This window comes from Choloepus didactylus, chromosome 18 (genome assembly GCF_015220235.1).
Source record: "Choloepus didactylus isolate mChoDid1 chromosome 18, mChoDid1.pri, whole genome shotgun sequence".
NCBI classification, from domain to species: Eukaryota; Metazoa; Chordata; class Mammalia; order Pilosa; family Megalonychidae; genus Choloepus; species Choloepus didactylus.
The window spans coordinates 63,117,922-63,138,424 of record NC_051324.1 but is presented as its reverse complement, the minus strand read 5'-3'; the positions used below and the strand labels follow the sequence as shown (position 1 = coordinate 63,138,424).

The 20,503-nt window shown below is 47.4% G+C and overlaps 1 protein-coding gene across 1 annotated transcript in view; it reads left to right on the top strand.

The window, feature by feature from the left end:
* WIPI1 (WD repeat domain, phosphoinositide interacting 1) overlaps window positions 1-20,503 on the top strand; it is a 30,008-nt gene that overhangs the window by 8,745 nt on the left and 760 nt on the right. The window contains exons 4-12 of the mRNA XM_037810801.1: window positions 1,330-1,426; window positions 7,762-7,859; window positions 8,550-8,642; window positions 9,332-9,402; window positions 11,140-11,247; window positions 15,423-15,587; window positions 16,329-16,436; window positions 17,113-17,231; window positions 17,688-17,788. Coding sequence (XP_037666729.1) covers window positions 1,330-1,426; window positions 7,762-7,859; window positions 8,550-8,642; window positions 9,332-9,402; window positions 11,140-11,247; window positions 15,423-15,587; window positions 16,329-16,436; window positions 17,113-17,231; window positions 17,688-17,788 — 960 coding nt within the window. The remainder of the gene's footprint in view (window positions 1-1,329; window positions 1,427-7,761; window positions 7,860-8,549; window positions 8,643-9,331; window positions 9,403-11,139; window positions 11,248-15,422; window positions 15,588-16,328; window positions 16,437-17,112; window positions 17,232-17,687; window positions 17,789-20,503) is intronic.

Here is a 20,503-nt window from a genome sequence, read left to right as displayed (position 1 = left end):
TGGTTTGATAAAGCTGCCGGAAATGCAATATACCAGAAATGGATTGGCTTTTACAATGGGGGTTTATCAATTCACAAATTTACAGTTCTAAGACCACGAGAATGTCCAAATTAATGCATCAAGAAGTAGCTCTTCTCTGAGGAAAAGGCCAATGGCATCTGGAACACCTCTGTCAGCTGGGAAGGCACGTGGCTGGCCTCTGCTGGTCCTTTGCTCCTGGGTTGCATTGCTTTCAGCTTCTGATTCCAGTGGCTTTTTCCTTAAGCATCTATGGGTTCTCACTTAGTTTCTCTGGGGCAAACTCTGGGCTTCATCTTTAGTTTAGCGTCTCCAAATGTCTGGGTCTGTGTCGGCTCTTAGCTTTCCTCAAAATGTCTCTCTCTTTTATCCTCTCATAGAGGATGCCAGTAAACTAATGAAGACCCACTGTGAATGGGCAGGGTCACATCTCCATGGAAATAATCTAATCAAAATGTCCCACACACAATTGGGTGGGTCACATCTCCATGGAAACAACCTAACCAAAAGATCCTACCCCAATAAGTCTGCCCCCACAAGACTGGATTAAAAGAATATGGCTTTTTGTGGGGTATCACTCAGGTGGGCTAAAGCATTATATTCCTTTCAACACCCAACACAGTAACACCTCGTGACCTCTTTTCACTTGGCCGAGAGCACTGCCGTTGGAAAGAGGCTCTACACCTGACGAGCTGTCATTTGAGAAGGAAGGGAAGGGTCTCCATCACTGGGGAAAGAGCTTCCAGAGAGGGGGGCTGAGTAACAGGGTTGCTGCCAGGGCATGCGGGGCACGTGGATGAGGTGTAAGATGAGGATGAAGGGCTCCTTGAATTCCCTTTGCCAGGGCTGGAGGAGAGTTTGAATGGAAAGAAGTAAGATTTGATGATAAAGACAGAAGAAACCCACATCTGTATAAGAAGGAGACCTTTCTTAAGGGCTTTGACAGGAGCCTGTCAGATGGGAATACGAATCAAAATGATTACCCAAAATTGTGTTAAATGGCAAAGGGAATCTGATCAGGAAGTATTCCAGATTCCCTGTTCTAAGCGAAGGGGAATTTTTTTTAAAAAAAGATGATGAGGAGGAGGAAGAAGTCTCAATTTCAAAATAAAATTCTTTATTTATGCGTTTGTTTACGTGAATAATTGTATGTATGCGTACATAAGCATCATCTTCAAATTGCATCCTCAAAATTCTCTCCTTTAGGATTAGAATCAGGTTAGGTCTTCATAAGAAAGATGAGTGATGTGGGTTTGGATTTGCATTTCCAAGGAATTAGTCCAGTAGACTGACGAGTCTGTGTGATTACAGAGGCTGCTGGTTTGCCTGGAGGAGTCCATTTACATACACAACATTAAAGACATGAAGCTCTTGAAGACCATTCTGGATATTCCTGCCAACCCAACAGGTAAGCTCCAGAAACAAAATAGATGCCCCGAAACCTCATGCTCCTTTCACAAGCTCTTATTCCCACCTAAATTGAAAACCTGAAGCAGTGTTTATGCTTTATAAGTCATAGAGGTGTTTTCCTTGAAGCCCTGTTTTAATGATGGCAGATTATATCAGGCTATGCGTCCTGCAGGAGGGCTGGGTGGTCACCACTGCAGCCTTAGATAAACTCCCTTCATCTGAGACCCATTCTCAGCATACATGTCAAATCATTTAAGCTAGACAGGCAGGAGATTTCATGCATGTGAGGTTGAAGGGTGTTTACCCTAATTATTTTTTGTGCTTCTTCAGTAGGGAGTAGGTGTAATAATTAAAACAGGTTTTAATTTGATGTGTCTGCATGCCTAGAAGAAAGGTGACCAGAACCTTAAAGAATGTGTTTTCTGACATTTACAAGGAAATCTCTCTATTTGGATGATATATATGATAGGATGTTGGGCTTCACCATGTAATAAAGTTCTGGTATTTATAAATGGGATTAGTTTGGACTTTTCAGATTGAAATAGCAGATGATGATGTTCTATGAATTCATTGAGGTAGATATAAAGAAAAGGAAGTCCTTCATTGTGTGGTAGAATGGGTAGTCATCACCTTAGAACAATTTCTGTATCTAATGATTCTGATTAATATTTGTTAATTGTATTCCAATTCAGTATCATTAAATGACCACTACAGTTTACAGTAGAGTTTATGAAATGCTTTCATTATGTCCTGTAGTTTCCTAATTCTTTAACTTTCAATGCATTTCAAGATGCATGTGGCCCAGGGCAAGTCACCTAGACTCTTTGAGCCTCAGTGTCCTGATCTGTGAAATGGAATAATAATACCTGTCTCACAGGATCAGCTGGGAATTAAACAAGATGTTAGTGAAAGTGACCAATACAGGGCCCGCCATGCAGTAAATATTTCCTGTGCCTCATTTCCCCCTCTGTACCTCAGTTACATAGATGGCACTTTGCTGTTGATTTCTGGGCTTTAAAGTTTCAGCTAAGACAAAATGATGTTTTTAAAGAACAAAGCAGTTAGGGCTGTTAGAAAGTTCTGTGAGATAATGACTTTGAACAGATTTCACAAAATGGAAGATGCTACATGAGGGAGCTAGGGGGTGGTGGTGGTGAGTGTTTTGTTTTAGGAATGAGAGGTTGAAATAATCTGGAAAAGTATCTGTTGGAGACCTACTATGTGCCTGGCACCTTAGCAGGCTCCATCAGGTATAGACAGGAAACTACCCATCAGGAACCTCAAATCGAGCCAGACACCGGGAGACAGGATGCTCTGTAGGAGGCGCGGGAGACAGGTGTGCCAGCGGCCTTTGGTGGAGCTGGAGCCCCGCATGGAAGCGAAGTGGGCTCCTCTGTTGGGAGGCGAGAAGTGCCCGGGGAGCTGAGCCCTCCGGAGGGGCATGGGCCGTGCTGGGCCCTGGCGGATTCGGGGAGGGAGGGGACCTCCACGCAGGCAGAAAGCAAAAAGCTGCCTCTGGCCTCTGTTCCTTTGAAAAGAGGGGAGCTGAGCAGGCTCAGTGCCCTCTCCAAAGCGGGGGGTCTGTGGGTCAGCGCGGCCGTCAGCTTCCCTCCCTCAGCTCCCGTCAGGCACCCAGACACCTCAGGCAGGAGGATGTTGCTTCCCTCGGGAATGAGGCACTGTTCCTGTGGGAAATGCGAAGTTTCTTCCCATTTACTTTTATTTTTTAGCAAATGCAGTTGCTTTTCTCAGCTTAGGAAACTCACTGGTTGCCTCACCTTTTCTTCAGCTTAAACAAGGAGAAAATAAGGTTTAAAAGTGTGGGGCTAATTGTGTTTTATGTTAGAGAGAATGTGTCTTGTTTGTAAATGGAATGATTTTTATCTCAGGAATAAATAAGAAACAATGGAAGGGTTTCTCATTGTCTCTGATGAACATTCTGAATGGATTCAGAGCTAGATTTAGCCTTTCTTTCTGGAAAACCAGGGGAGGGTTGACCTAAATGTGTCATATTACTCCGTTGACATTCTTTGGAGAGAGAGCCCAAGACCTTTGCAAGTCCTCAAATGTATAATTATCACCTCACCTTATAGTTATCTCACCTTCTTCTTCAGTAAAATGGAGATGATAATTTTTACCCCACAGGGTTTTTGTAGTGAGGTTTAACTGAAGTCTGTGGAGTAAATGAGAGCAAAGCATTTGCCCTGCCGGTGCGGGACGGTCAGCTGGGCTCACTCAGCGCCCAGCCTCCACCCTGGGGACAGCGTCCCGCAGGTCAACCTGTGTTTCAGTGACATGACCATTTCCTCACTCCAGGCCCTTCAGAGGACAGTGAACTTTCAAAGTCATGGGTTTAGAAGCCTCAGATGCCAAGTGTCTCCTTTATTGGTTCTCACTCTCTAGTTTTATTTTTTATAGGAAAACATAAGACAAAAACTGTCTCTGAATTTTCTAAGTCCATAGTGGGTACACAAGGACGACAGAATCACTTGTCTAATTGGCTTTAACACACAAAATTCTGGATGTATTTTGACTTGATGAGTGCCAAACAAATTAGCTATGCAGAGTTCTGCCGTTGCATCATGCTCAGTAGCTAATGCAGCTGTAAATTTCCTTCCTTTTGTCTATGTTTGTGTCATGCCCATTCCTGTTGTGTCAAGGATTGCAGGCCATTTCCTTTAAAGAGCTTGGGCCAGACAGGGCTCAAAGTTAATTTCCTGCTAGCACAGCAGTCAGTGCACTGAGCAGTTGAGGGTGGAAATCTCCATAAAAGATCTCCCAACTGCAGAACTCAGGTAGTTCACAGGCTTTCAGGCTCTTTTGCAATGTTGGGGGAGCAGCCACATAGCCATGTGTTTAATAGAACAAAAGAGTGGTTTCCTCCCCAGCAAGTCCTCTTTTTGACAGTGGTAACACAGGTCAGGTAAAACTCTGTCATTTGTCGTAGTATAGAGCATTTGCAGTACAGAGAACATTTCTTTCCTTTTTATTTTCGAAAATTGGAAAACATTTTGAGATGATAGCCAATTCAGAGGGAACTGTATTTTAGAAATCGCTGTTAACTGCCTTTGAGTTTGACATGTAATACTATAAAAACCAAGCTGAGAATGACTTAGAATCATAGACTTTCCTTCTGTTTCCAGCTGATGATGACATTGGCTCTTGAATCGATACCAGGCACTTCTCTTCCAGCTGTAGAAGAATTACAGCCAAACCATGGCAGTGAAATTATAGCCGCCGATGATTTATGGAACTATGTGTCGAGTCTAAAACAAGTCCAAAAGCCACATCAAAACCTAACTCCCATATAGAAAGACACTGGAAGAAAAGATGCCCCAACATCAAGAGTAGGGGTGTTAGCTTGTGGGTGACTTTCTTCCCTTTCTTTATGTTTTCTATGGCATCACTTTTATGCTATAAGATAACAGTAAAGAAAAAGCCCATTTCCTTCCAAAAATAAAGTTGGTGTGACAGCTGCAGTGGGGACAGGGCACTGATAGAATGAGAAAGCCTGGAAAAAAATCTTCCTGCTTTCCCTGGGTGTTTCACAAGGTACATTCCTGTAGCCGGTTGATTTTGTCTGAGACTTGGACAATAAGAAATAGATGGAATCGTGGTAAGCCTTTCCAAGGATCTTCATTGCACATCCAGAGTCGGCGTGCAGGATGCTTGGCTAAATTTCTATGGAGTGGCATAGGAGCAAGTCCTGAAGCAAAACCATCAAATATAGGGTATGTGTCAGGGTGAGGACCTGCCCTTGCCATTCTCCTCTGTCCCTCTTTGTTAGAATCGAGTGTCATCTAATTTGTATTAGGTATAAGCCTTTATTCCTTTCTGGATATGTACATTTTAACCAATCTAAAAGATAACTGGAAGAGTTTGCCCCAGGGCTTCTGCTTAAAGACCTCCTGGCTGTCTCTGACACAAAGATGTGCCCCAGTATTTTCAGAGGGAGGAAGTAGGTAAATGAAGACTTGGCAACTTGGAGTGTTAAAGCTGGGTGGACCCCTAGATCATCAGGACCCCCTTCCGGGCCACAAAGAACTCAGCCAGAGTTACACAGCAGGTGGTCAGGTCCCCAGCCATCTCTGCCAGATAAATATTCTTAAAGCACTGCCTTTTTATTTTAACAGCTTTACCAAGATATTATTCATATACTATACAGTTCACTCACTTAAGGTGTATAGTTCAGTGGTTTTTAGTATAGGCAGAAAGTTGTGCTACTATCACCACAACCAATTTTAGAACATTGTCATTATCCCAGAAAGCAACCCTACACCTTTTAGCCGTCATCCCCCAATTTCCCCATCCCCTCAACCCTAGACAACCCCTAATCTACTTACTGTCACTATAGATTCTGGATATTTTAGATAAATAGAATCATACAATAGGTGACCTTTTTGGTCTGCCTTCTTTCACTTAGCATAACGTTTTCAAGCCTCATCTATTTCGTAGCGTGTATCAGTGCTTTAAATATTCCATTGTAAGGACATACCACATTTTGTTTATCTCTTCACTGGTTGATGGACATTTGGGTTGGTTCTACCTTTTTGCTATTATGAATAATGCTGCTGTGGACATTCATTTACGATTTTGGAGGTAGACATACGTTTTCTGTTCTCTTGGGTGTATATCTGGGAATGGAATTGCTGGGTCATATGGTAACACTCTGTTTAACCTTTTGAGGAGCTGTAAGACTCTTTCCCAAAGCGCTGCAACATTTTACATTCCCACCAGCAGCACGAGGATTGTGATTTTGTCACAGCATCACCGACACTTGTTTTAACCCTTCTTTTTTATCCTACCCATCCTAGTAGGTGTAAAGTGGTTTCTCATTGTGATTTTGATTAACACCACCCTTTTTCAAACATATGTGCTCAGAAACCTTCAGTAGTTACCCACGATATTTGCATTTTAAGATCTTAATTCTTTAGTTTGGCACTCAAGTTCTTCCACAGTTGCCAATTGTATCTAACATCTTTCCCACTAACTACACCATGGGAACCCATCACGGGAGTCAACCTGACCTCCTGATTGTCTTCCCTCCCCAGTTTCCCAAGACCAGAATGCCTTCTGCCTGCCTAGCTGTTCTTGAAATTACATTTGGATTGCAAAGAACTCAGATGAGATGCGGAACTGGGGTTCCCAGAGCATAACTGGGAAGGTATGAGTAGTCTCTTCTAAGATCAGGGCCAGGAGTGATCTTGTATGTGCGAGGGGGTGCAGGGGTGCCAGAGTGTGCAGTGAAGGTTTCGGGGCCCAGTCACTTTCCTCCTATAGGTCTGTGTGGCTAATAAGGGTGCAGCCCTGGCGGTGTACTTGACAAAGCCATGAGAAGGTGGGGCCTTGGTTCCAATTCTAAATGTTTGATTATTTCTCTCTGATAAGGTAGGGCATGTTTTAGCCTGATCCAAATTTTTTCCTTTATTTTTATATAAACAACCCATTTAACATACTAACATAAGAAAGAAGTCAGTTACCTTTTTATTTAAAAAGATGTCTCTCTTGCATAGTTTTCTCGAAGCTCCTACTCTGGTGAGTGCTTTGGCTCTATCATATATACCTTTATTAATCTAAATCATTGTTGCGAAAATCCTTTATTTAAAGGCTGTTGAGATAACCCTTCCTCCCCCCTTAAATCCCCTTGTAAATAAAACTGCTTATGTCAGTTCACTAGTGTGATTGGCTGGTTACTCTTCCAGAATGTTGAAGCACCTTAAATTCACACTGTCCACTTTGTTTAGCTTTTTTCATGGCTAGGCACACCGTCTTAGCTGCCAACACAGACCTTAAATGAGCTTCCACCTTTGGAGGCACCCATTTCCCTTATCAAGGCAGGATATATGGCTCAGAAATGAGCGATTTCTAAATGGGACCTTTGCTTCCCATCTCCTTTTCCCCAAATTGAAATTACTGGCCAATTTTATGTATTCACCTGCCAACACACCAGAAAAGCCTTTGGACAATGGAAATAATTATTTCCGTTATGAATAAGGTCTCCTGTATCCCTACTGGGTAATGGAGTTGGAAGAGAAGCAGCTGTTGTTTAGAGCCCTTGGCGAAAATGTGAAGAAGAGCATTTTTAATATTCTAAACTGTGATTGCTTAGTTGCAGAAAGGACATGACCAGTGTGAAATCAGGAGCTTTTTCCCCTGCAAATTGACCTTTATTTCCTTTAGCTAAAATCATCAATGGGAAATAAATGTCTACAAAGCCGTTCCCCCACTGCCCAGTAGGTGTCACTGTGGTCGTACTGTTTACAGATGCCCTTTCTCACCTGCGTTTTCTCTCCATGGACACTGGCTTTTCATCTCCTGTGTCTTCCTTGCCAGGTTTATGTGCCCTCTCTATCAACCATTCCAATTCTTACTTGGCCTATCCTGGAAGCCTGACGACAGGGGAGATTGTGCTTTTTGATGGACACTCCCTGGTAAGTTGATGGTGATCCGGATGTGACCCAGCCCACCCACCATGGCCCTGTGGCCCCTGGAACGTGAGAAGCAGGCCCTGTTGGGGTGGGATGGGGCGCAGAGGTGGGAACAACCCAGGGCCGGGGGTGGTTCTGGCCACAGCGGGTGGGTGTGGAGGAGAGGGTGATGCCCGGTTATCAATGGCACTTGCTCGGGGCTGGCTATCAGGAAGCATGCTGGCGAGGCAGAGTGCCAGCTGCAGGCAGACGTCTGTGTGTAATGGAAAATGCTTGCCAGCTGAGGGCTGTCTGGTTGAATGTGTCGCCCTGCGCCTGTCACACTGCACGTGTCATGGCCCAAGGCAGAATGCAGCTGCTTCTCGTTTCCTGTCCTCTGGCCTCTGTGGCTGCACAGGACGGGCCAGGATTGCCTTGGGAAGTCCCCTAAGGATGTACGAGGGAGAGCCGCGATGGCGTCACCACCTCCTGGGAGCAGGGAAGGGATAGGAGTGGAGTGGTTCTGGAGGCCAAGTCTCGATGCACCGGAAAACAATGTACAGCTTCCATGCAGATGGTCTTGTGGAAAGAGGGAGAGACCAAGGGAGCCCAGCAGAGGAAAGAGTGTGTCTCAGAAGGAAAGAAATGAGGGGGAGACGAAAGCCATCTTCCTTCCTCCTGGCATCAGTAGCCATTTTTTCTTTTTACCAACAGAAAACCGTCTGCACTATTGCTGCCCACGAGGGGACGCTGGCTGCCATCACCTTCAACTCCTCGGGCTCCAAACTAGCCAGCGCATCTGAAAAAGTGAGTGCGTCCTGGCACCGTCTGCACCTGTCGGGGGTGTTGCTGGACAGTTCCCGCCGTGCCCAAAGACCCGATGGCCCAACACTGGTGATACGAGGACTAAGCCATCTTGGGCCCACTGAGAACATGTTTCAGAACGACCCCTGCAGGTCGTTCATCGGTTAATTCAGCAGACCCAGGGCCGACACTGTGCAAGATACTCTGCACAAAAACTGAGGCCTTGTTAAGAAATGCATCTGCAAATGCCCCGTAGATACAGCGAGAGGCTACGTTTCATAAACACAGTATGAACAAAAGGCTTTGTGCCTAGCAGGGGAGAATAATCAGGCAAGGTGATCCAGTTGAATTTCAAATGCCATGAAAAGCAGATGTATTTTGACAGGCAGCGATGGGATGTTCTCAGAAGGCAGAGCCCTTTGAGCGCAACACACACGCACACAGGCGTGTGCACACAGACACACAAGCCTTGGGCCGGGGTGGGAAGGGAGGAGGGAGGAGGTTACTTGCACATGCTCTAAGAAATGCTTTTGGGGCACATCTACACACAAAAGAAAAGCCTCCATGAGCAACACTTTGTGTTTCCTCCTCAGAGACAGATGTTCAAAAGCAATAGAACAAACCTCTCTCTAGAGGGGCCTCTGTGTGAAGCCTTTCATAGTTACAGAATGTCCATCTGTTTTCTTCTCCAGGGCACGGTCATCCGGGTGTTCTCTGTACCTGACGGGCAAAAGCTCTATGAGTTTCGGAGGGGAATGAAAAGGTCTGTGTTCAATGTAAAACCCACTGTAACATACCCTCAGGAGCCCTGCAGTGGACCCTGGCAGCCCGAGGAGAGGCCGGGTGTGCCCGCCTCTCACCTAGAGGAAGTATAACTGTACTTTCTCAGGTAACTGCCTTGGAGGCTCCACGAGTGCTTAGTAAAACCGAGAGCATGGATGCTGTTTGAACAGGGAATTCAGCCAAGAGGGGCCTTTTTTTTTAATAATTGATTTTATTAGAGCAGTTGTAGGTTTACAGAAAAATCACACAAAAAGTATGAAATTCCCATATACCCCTCCCTCCACACATACACACTTAGTTTTCCCTATTATTAACATTTTGCAGTAGTGTGGTACCTGTTTTACAATTGATGAAACATTATTATTATAATTATATTAGATGTAGGTATTTTGAAGATGTCCATTATTGAAGAAGTTCCCTGAGTTTTTGTTGTTTTGGGGTTTCTTTTTTTTTGTAGTGCAGGTGTGCCAGTGATGAATTCATTCAGCTTTTATATGCATGGGAGTCTTTCCTTTACATTTACTTTTTTTAAAATTCAATTTTGTTGAGATATATTCACATATCATACAGTCATCCAAGGTGTACAATCAGTTGTTCACAGTACCATCATATAGTTGTACATTTATCACCCCAATCTATTTTTTGAACATTTTCCTTGTACCAGAAAAAGTAAAAATAAGAATAAAAAATAAAAGTAAGAAAGAACACCAAAATCATCCCCCCCCCCATTTTTCATTTAGTTTTTTTGTCCCTATTTTTCTACTCGTCCATTCATACACTGGATAAGGGGAGTGTGATCCCCAAGGCTTTCACAATCACACTGTCACCTCTTGTAAGCTACATTGCTATATAATCATCTTCAAGAGTCAAGGCTACTGGGTTATAGTTTGATAGTTTCAGTTGTTTACTTCTAGCTATTCCACTGCATTAATACTAAAAAGGGTTATCTGCGTAGTGCGTAAGAATGTCCACCAGAGTGACCTCTCAGCTCCAGTTGGAGTCTCTCAGCCACTAAGACTTGATTTCATTTCATTTTGCATCCCCCTTTTGGTCAAGAAGACATTCTCAATCCCACAATGTCAGGTCCCGATTCATCTCCGGGAGTTATATCCTGCATTGCCAGGGAGATTTACACCCCTGGGCGTCAGGTCCCACGTAGGGGGTAGGGCAGCGAGTTCACCTGCCAAGGTGGCTTAGAGAGAGAGAGAGGCCACATCTGAGCAACAAAGAGGCACTCGGGGGGAGACTCTTAGGCACAATTGTAAGCAGGTTTAGGAGGGGCCTTTTTTGATGTGTGCATCAGTGGCTGGCAGAGGGGAAATGAGAGAGCTAGGGGGTCACGAACCAAGAACAATTTCTTCCGTGGAAACAGAGGGTGATGTGAAGTGTGATTGTTTGGGATCTTACAGCTGTGGGGTTTGCAGCAGTATTGGTGCACAGAGCAGCCGGGAGGTCCCGAGATGACTGTAAAGAGCAATTCCTCCCTCCAGCTGACTGAGGAAGGGCCCTCCCTTGTTCCTTCTCACCTGTGAACATGCCCTTTTATGACTCCTTCTGGCGTTAATTTCTAAATAATGACTAGCCTAAGGTTGAGGGGATTTTAGAATACGTAGCCTTCTTCAGATACGTTTAGTTTTCATATAAAGCTGATCTTTGAGCTCTAAGGCAGTGACCCTCATTTTCTGGCTAATGAGCCCATGTGTTGCCATGTCCCTAGGTATGTGACAATCAGCTCTCTCGTCTTCAGTATGGACTCACAATTCCTCTGTGCCTCAAGCAACACCGAGACGGTGCACATCTTCAAGCTGGAACCTCTCACCGATAGGCAAGTACAGCGCCCTGTGCCGACAGAGACCGTGGAGCGGACCCCCGAAATGCCCATTAGATAAAGAATTCAGGCGCTGGGTGGGGGTACTGTACTGCTGTCCACTGCCAGCATAGCAGGTATCTTTTGCCATAAATGTGGTTTTACTTGTTCACATCTTCTGCAAAGTGGTAAGTGGATGCTAGTGAAGTCTTGGTGGCATATGCACAAAAACCCAAAACCTGGGGGCCACCTGTTGGAATTGGCATCCCAGCTCTGCCCCTTATGAGCTGTGAGATCTTGAGCAAGGAACTGAATCTTTCCATACCTCAGTTTCCTCATCTGTAAAATGAACCTGACAATAGTGCATGCATCTTAGGGTTGTTGTGAGGATTAAACAAGTTAGTTGACCTAACATGTTTTGGATAGTGTCTGGCACATAGTTAGCACTAATAAGTGTGAGCCTGTGTAGCTATAAAAAGTTACGTATTTATTATCGCTATTAGCACCACGACTGCATGGCTGGCAACAGTTTTAATGCCTGAGAGTGTAACTAGCAGGAGTGGGGAGAAGACTGACCATGTAAAACATGTGGTAGGTGGCAGCCAGTGGTGTGTACATTTGTTTTCTGTTGCTGTTGCAACAAATTATTGCAAATTTAATGGCTTTAAACAGCACACATTCATCTCACAGCTGTGTAGGTCAAAGCCCCAGATGGAACAGCTGTGTTGTCTGCTCAGAATCTCACAGGCTGAAATCTGGGAGTTGGCCTGCTGTGTCCCATGTGGAGACCTGCGTCCCCTTCTGAGCTTGTGCCTGTAATTGGCAGAATTCAGGTCCCTGCAGTCATAGCAGCAAGGTCCCCGTTTTCTTGCTTGTCTTCATCTGGGAGCTGCTCTCAGCTCCTAGGCACTGCCCGTCTTCCTGTGCAGGTAGCCTTCAAATCTGCAGCATCATGCCATGGATTCTCATGCTTTGGGTTTCTGACTCTACCAACTGGAGAAAGCTCTCTGCTCAAGGGCTCATGTGATTAGAGCAGACCCAGCTGGCTCTCCCTGTCCAGTCAGCCACACTGTGCATCCTACCAAAGTTGTGGGAGTGATAGTTCGTCACCTTCACGTGACCTTGGGGGCCGTTTCTAGAAATCCTGCCCGCCATAATGTGTGAGCTTTAGTTTCTAGCTGTTAAGTGGTGCATGACCATATCACTTATACTCGGAGGTATTTTCCACTAGAAAACGATGAATTTTCCTTCCCACCGGCCGTCATCCATGGCAGTGTCACCTTGCCCAGCCCCCTCAAGGCAGCTCACCCCTTTCCTTGGGGGACTTCCAAGACCTTGTGTCCCCCAACAATTCTCTTTGGTGTCAGTGGAAATTGAAGCATGCGGTCTTAGTGATATGCTCAGTTGCATTCTAAAAGCAGGTGGTAGAGTCAGCAAGAACGGCACTTTCACACTGGTCTAGCACGTCATGGTCTGGAGAGAGCATTTCCAGGCTTCTTCCGTGGGTGCCGGTGATGTTCCTAGACAGCAGGCAGAGCAGGAGACGTGATTCCCGTCTCGCAACTGAGAAAGCTGAAGGCCAGTGAGGTTCAGAGCAGGCCCCGTCTCCAAACCCAGGATCCTCTGTGCTCCATTATCCACGCCTGCAGGCTTCTTCAGAGCCGCCTCAGAGCATCAACTCTGGAAAACTTCTCTAATAAGAGCCCTGAGTATGTGGTCCTGGGCTGGATTTCACAGCTGTACCACAAGCGGCCTCTGTTCTGTGACTGAGAAGAAAGAAATTCTTCTCCTAATGTCGTAGAACTTCCGTGAGAAACGTACTCTTCCCTCCGAGCTGGTGTGAGATGGTGCCTGCCCTCCGTCCCTCGCTCCACTGAACAGCCTGAGGTCACCAGCAAATGCAGCGGCTCTTTCAGCCCTGACCCTGCCTTTCCTCTAGAGGCCGAGTGCAGCGCTTTGAAAACGCCCTTTCTCCTGAACCGTTGCCCCCAGCTGGCATCTGTGACTGGACTGCTGCCCGCGTGTTCCTCAGCCTCCCCTGGAGGCTTCCGTGTGTCTGTCTCCCAAGGCTCACCGCTTGGCCAGTGGTTCTTCTCACTCTGTGCCCTCTCCCCGGCGACTAGATCTGCTTTCAGGGCTTTTCTTTCACATCTTCAGACAGCCTCTAAAACGTAAGCCCTGATCTCTTCCGAAGCTTAAGTTCATCGTTGCCGCGGTGGCTTTGAGCAGCGGGGGTGGCGGGTGGCGGAACTGCGCGAGACCTTTCACGCCGGGCATCACCGAAGGATCTCAGACCGCTCACTCCGGTTGGGTTTATTGCTGGTATGTAAAGCCTGAAGTGGCCGTGCAGACTCATTATCTTCTCCTGTCAGTGGTCTCAGGTGACAAAATCTTCAAGTCTGGACCCTCCCCTCAGCCTGTACCTGAAGTCTTCGTATGTCCCTGACCCTGTGGCCCCGCGGCCTCCTCGGCCCTGGCCCTCTGGCCGTCGCCCTAACCGGGTCTCCAGCATCCCCCAGCTGGTTGGTTTCATTCATCTTCTGTTCGGTCTCACTCCTTCCGGGCTCACCTTACCAGCCATTCTCTATCTTCTTGCCAGGTGAATCTCTTAAAATGCTCCTTTGACCATGTCACCTCCCTCCTCAGAGCCTTCAGGGACTGCCCCTTGCCCTCGGGAATAAAGCCCAGCGGCTCCTCCCTGGCGGCCAGGCTTTCCTCCGCGGTCCCGGCGCCCTTCTCTCCTGCTGCAGTCCCCCGACTCCTCCGCCTCCGCCTGCCCAGCTGGTTTGTGATGCGTTTCTCACCTGCGCCCACATACACAGTGTCTGCCTCCAGCCCCCCACAGCTCTGAGCCACACCTGCCTGTAGGGCCCACCCAGCGACCACCAACCCCAGAACCTCTTCACCCGCTCCAGCCTCGGGGACATCTTCTGATACAGTAGCATCGCCATGTACCTGGCACCTCGCTAAGCTTCCTCTTCAGTCTCGCTGCAGCCGGATCAGGGTGGGGGGTGACTGTGGCTAGCCCTGTTTTACAAATGAGGAAACGTGGGGTCAGAGAGATTAAGGAAACTCGTGAATTACCCATCCTCTCCCTCCTCTGGGGCCCTGGAGTAGCTGCAGCGTGTACCATTTAGGTGGCACCTTATATTGACGCCTGAAATTTTATTAATTTTAAAAATGTGGGCTATGTCTCCACCTTGGATGCGGGATCCAGATGTTATACCTCCCTGTAAATCCCACCCGTTAGCGCAGTGCTCTGGGGAAAGCAGTCCAGGTGCATTCCGTGCTGCTCAGGGCCCTGGATCTCAGTGGGGCGCCTGCTGGGTCCGAGCCACTTTCAGGCAGGAGCATCAGGGCCCAGGGAGGTTTTTCCAGAGATCACCTAGCAACTTGGTAACAGAGTGAGAAATAAACTCCACAACGTCTGAGCCCTGGTGTGTTCCCCACCAGGGGCTAGTCCGTTAGACAAGCCGTGTCTCAGTGGGGTCCTTCTGGGAGCCCCCCGTAGCAGCTCTGGCCCTTGGGGTGCTGTGCTGAGCACTGAGACAGGTGACTCCAAGGCCATTCTCACGTCTCTCCCCAACAGCACAGTCACCCCCTTTATCCGACAGAGACCCTGGGATGAAGCTCGATGGCTGCAGGGAAAAAACCAGGCCCATTTGAATTACGCTCACCATTTTGAATCGCTGGGGGCTTGGGTGGCTCCAGGGCTGTCCTGAAATACTGCCCCAGGTGCTTTGCCTGTAGGTTTGCATCCCACTCAGTCTGGTTCAGGAGGCCTTAAAATTGAGATCTGTCTGTTCTCTGTGAGCCCGGGACAAGGCTTGAGCTTATTTTACAGAGTTCAGATATCATTTCCATCTCATTCTCTACCCTAGTCCTCTTTGGAAATCTAGGAATCAGACTAATCACCAGATACAGCTTTTGCAATGCTAGGAAAGCAGTAGCATTGGGAACCTTTTAACAACTTCACAACAGCCCTTCTGAAGGACAAACAAGCCCTTGGTGCTATTTTATTAGTGCCAGAATAGCATGTCCTGAGTTGTTCTAGGTGGGCAGAACATTATGCTAAGGTACAGTTTCTTCCTGTGGCAGTGAGTGCAGCTAATGACACTTGGGTGTGTGGATTACTGGATAGGTGCCAGCCCCCGCAGCTCAATCCCATCTCTGCCTGTGCACTGCTCCCCTAGTCGACCGGACGAGCCTTCGACCTGGAGTGGCTACATGGGAAAGATGCTCATGGCGGCCACCAACTACCTCCCGGCCCAAGTGTCCGACATGATGAATCAGGACCGGGCCTTTGCCACCGGGCGTTTGAATTTCTCTGGGCAGAGGAACATCTGCACCTTGTCCACGTATGTATGGCACCACTGTCTCCGAACCAGCAGGAACCTTTAAAAATTTGTTTTCTCAAAGCACAAAATGCCCAGACTCGCAAAAAGAAAGGAAAGAGAAAATAGGCAAGCAGCAGGGTGGACAGCATCAAAACCCTGTCACCCTACAGTCTCCCATCAGCACTTTTCCTATTTGATCTTAGTATGTATTTGCACGGGGTGGCTGGAAGCCGGCATGGGTGTTTCAACCTTTTGGTTATGGTGACACTGTCTTGAAAAAATTCCTATTTTTATGTAACTGTGTAAAAAGCCTCTAGTTCCATTGTCTAGGTTCAGATACCTATGGGGTTGACCGATGTTTTGTTTAAGGTATTACTTGATTAAAGAAGTTTAAACATATAAAAAAATATAATAAAACTAACCAGAAAGGATGGTGAGCCAGCTTTGCACTTTCTCCCTTTCTGTCACTGTTCATGGCAGACACATACTAGTAGCTAATGCTTTTGCTGGTGGTAGCTTTTCAAAGAATAAGAGTGTGCTTTATCTCAGCCGGGCCATTATGTTCCTAGACAGGAAGGAATCCTTAAAGTAGAATGTAAAGAAGTAGCCAGAAATCCAGACTCTGGGATCAGTGGGTGAAGGGCTTGTACATGACAGGAGAAAAAGTTAGTGGCGGCTGGCATGAGCGAGGCTTTGTCAGTGAAGGCTAGTCTGTCACCCATCTTTACCACAGTCACACTTCTTGTTTTACTTGGATTTTAGGATCCAGAAATTGCCAAGGCTGTTGGTTGCATCATCCAATGGATACCTTTACATCTACAATTTGGACCCTCAAGATGGAGGAGAGTGTGTTTTAATCAAGACCCACAGGTGAAGATACTAGGTTTCAAAAGCTGGATGTGTAGAGTTGTCACTTCGCCAAGAACAATGACCAGCTTCCGGGCCCTTGATTTTATTTCTTCTTCATCAGCAGTCTCTGTAGCAAACCTTTGGCGGGCAGCTGCTTTGCTTTGGGCCCTACGTCGGGTGCCCTCAGCATGGCGAACTCTCCTGGAAAAGTGCCACCATGAGTATCATTCAACGTGCAGTCTCTTCCTGCTGGGACTGTGCTCCTAGTTCAGTCCCTAGCACATAGTGGGGGCTCAAAAATGAAGCCAATGGATTGGATTGGATTGAAAAGTCTCCCGACTTCTGCTGTCAAGGGCAGGGCCACCTTTTTTCCTGCTCTGGACAGGACATAATGAGCTGGCACTGCTGCCCCCCTCATTGTTCGCATATGTTAATGTCCATGCCTGAGTCCCAGGAAGACCAAAGGACCAATGTGGGTTTATGAAACATAAGAGAAGTGGGTCATTTTGAAGTTCAGCAATTGACCCCTGCTAAATCAAGGTCCCTGGGGCTCATGACGACCTGGCAGTGTGCCCATGGGTCTCATTTAAATCCAGGTGGCCAAGCATGTGCTACCTAGTGCTTTTCCTTTTGACGGTGTTCCGCATAACGATGATTTATTTTTTTTCTTCCTTTCCATCTTAACTGTTGCCATCAGCTTGCTTGGCTCAGGAACAACAGAAGGGAATAAAGAAAAGGACCTCAGACCTTTATTACCTCAGTCTTACGCAGCAACTGTAGCCAGACCAAGCACATTTGCAGCCTCCACGGTGCCGGGTGAGCGGATGGGGCTGACTGGGGTGAAGGGGCTGGAAGACAAGGGTGGGGAGCGCCCCTGACACGGCCTCATTCCCCTTTGTTGTCATCAGTGGGTGGTGCGCTCTCCCTGAGGTGTCTCCTTACAGGTGAGGCCACGGTTATAGCCCTTAAACTCAAGTCCCTAAACGTGGCAGGCGTAGCACCAGATGATCCTCTCCCTAACAAGCAGCCCTTTGCCTCTATGGGAATCCCAAAGAGGGTAAAGTGGTGGGCACGTGGGTGGAAGGGTGGGTGAGTCTTCCCCACCCACCAGCAGAGGCCGAGAGGGCGCCAGTGGGGGTAAGTTTGGACTTCAGCGCGGCCTCCCTGGTCGACTTGGATCGCCTCTCTCTGAGGACCCGGCTCCTGGTTAGTGGCTTAAGAACAGCCGCATGGCTCCTCTCATTACTGGTGTTTCTTGTTCTTGGTTTCCAGGTTATTCCGAGGATGGCGGGGCGCTCCGAGGAGAGGTTATTCCCGAGCACGAGTTTGCGACAGGCCCAGTGTGTCTCGATGATGAGGATGAATTTCCCCCTGTGAGCAGTAGGAATCCCTAGAAGAGCAGCTCGCTCAGTCTGTGTGCTTAGAAGAAAGCCTTGGGAGAAGTCACTTTCCCTGTTACCTCGTCTCTAGCTACTAATCCTCTCCATTAATGTTCTGAACACCATAGAAGGCTTATTGTACTTTGTACTCAGATCCTGCAGACTAGCCCTTAGGTACTGGACTACACTCTGACAGCATTAGGATAACCAGACACAATCCAGGGAACCCCTGGCTGGCCTCACTGCATTTGGAGGCCTGGAGTCCTTTACTTCCGCTTCTGTAGCACTCTCTTTGCTGCTCGTAAGGTAGAAATTTAGTCTGTATAAAGCAGGTGCTTTTCCAGAAGGCTGCCTTCGTTGTGCTGAAGGTGATGCTTTTACAGGGACAGGCTGTTGTTCACAATGAGCTGGGCTGCCGCCCTCCACAGGTGGGCCCTCGCCTCACCCCTCTCAGCCTCTGAAGCGGCAGAACTGACCCACCCCAGGAGTGGCAGGCACTCATCAAGAAGCAACCAAGGAAGGCCAGGGCCAGAGCTGCAGTGTGTGAGCTCACTGGCTTGTTTAGCTGGGCTTCCCAGCACCCTGCCCCAGCTGTCTGGCAGTGAGGGCCCCAGGCTTGAATGGGTGCAAGGCTTGGCTCCGTCTGTCTGCAGCTGGAGAGAAAGAGTCTTCCCTGGCTGGTGGCCAGGGCCTCCTTGGCTTTGGATTCTTAATGCTTCCATTTGGGGCAATGCATAGATCCCTTCTATGAGCTTCATTAGAAAATATTCCAGATAGTCAACCCGAAATCATTTAGAGAGTGGAGGCTGTGTTCAGGCCAACACTTGGAGAGCCAGCTGAGCTCAGCCTCCAGGAGCTAGAGAAGAGAAGTAGCTGTTTGGGCATTCAGTGCCCATTAGGTCTTGGCAAATAATGTTTTCTCCTGATCATTATTTTGGGTTAGTTGAGATTCCATTTGCAAAAGAATGATGTGCAGGCCTGGCTTCTTCCTCCCACATATCCATGGGGCAATCTATAAGCATATTTGGCTAAAAAAAAAAAAGCTGCTGTGGGGCCCTTTCCTGCAAGACCAGGGGCATCTGCCTGCCTTTTTTCCTGGCTTCATTTGGGGCTGTGGATTGCAGCATGAGATGTGCAGTTCTGGCTTTTAGTAGGCAGGTTGCAAAATATATTGCCACTGGTGGCGAGCAGTAGCTCTTTAAAATACTAATTATAATTAACCAACATCTAGGGACTTGCTGCTTACTTGTAAACCAGCCATGTGCCTTTGCGTTCTCCTGGCCCTGGCTATCCATAAAGGGCTTTTTGTCTGTCCCCAAAGTCGGTGGTTATCATGCCAGAGCCGGAGAACTCACTCTAAGTCAGAAGCAGTGGGGAGGAACACAGCCAGCTTCTTAGGGTTTAGAGAGTTCAGACACTCCTTAGGTTCTATTTTAGGAAGTTTGGTAAAAGCCTGTGACTGCTTTAAAAGACTATTCGATTATTAATCAGATTCTTAACTGTAATCAGAGTAAACCTCACAAGTTCTTATATTTGCAGAATGGGGGGGTACTTTGGATATTGGCTTAGGAGGTGGTTTCCTGCCAAAGAAAACTTGTGTAAAGCAATAGGTATCCTGTGTGAACCATCTGTTTGGGGGGTGGGAGTGGCAGGGATGGAGAGGTTTAAGAGCTAGTGCTAAAAATTGTCAGGGGGGCCAGGTCACCTCCATTCGGCTGGAAGCAGTGCCCAGGTGTCCTGCCTCCCTCGTTAAGGACCAAATGAGTAAAAGTTGATTTACGTTGCCGTAGGGATTTTTATTTCTGCACAAGGAACACTTCCTGCCAGTGAGATAGTTGAGCACTGAACACAGTTCCCCATGGCAGCTGTGCTGGGCAGCCCCTGCGTGCAGAGCTGGGGGCGGGAGCCGTGGATGGCTTCACGAGGGCTGAGAAGCTCAGCCTTGTTTTTGAGCCTGCAGCTTCGCCGGGGAGCAGCCCGCAGTGTCCTCCTGAAGCGGTGACGCAGTCACAGGGAGGCTTCCCCCTCAGCACCCCAGTGTCGGAAGAGTGGGTGCAGCTGGGATGCTCTCCAGCTCGGCTGTCTGGGGGCCTGCCCCTGCTGACAAAGGCTAAACCCGAGATACTAGGCAACTCCCTACTTTTTGCCTTTATTCTGAATTGTCATGCCTTTTGCAAGTGTCTGTCTAGCATCACAGTCTTAATCATGTTCTTTAAAAACTTCTGGGAGTGTGAAAGGATTTTGGGGTCTCGGCCTGGTTAAAAATCACCTCTTTTTAATACAAACCTAGGCTTACCTGGATAATCTCCATCAGGGGCTCAGAAACAACGATCCCCCCCAGGCCCTGGCCTCAAGTACGGGGTCATCACTAGTGATGTTTTATAAACACACTGACACTTTCCTGGCTGTGATCTGTTATCTCCTTGGGCTTTACTTTGCTCCAAGAACAATGAAACAAAAGAGAAGTGCTCATTTCTTGTACCTCAAAAAGATGCCATATCTGGGAGGACAAGCAGCTTCTGTTTCGGGAACAAGCCAGCCTTCAGGAGTCGGCATCCTTTCTGAGAATAGTCTTAATCTTGTGAACAAGGTTAAGGAAATTGGGACCAGAGTATTCGCTGATTTTTTAATAGTGATTTGGTTGTCTGTGTTTACAAGTAAGACAGGCCTTTTAAAAAATGCACATATAAACACACACACACACACACA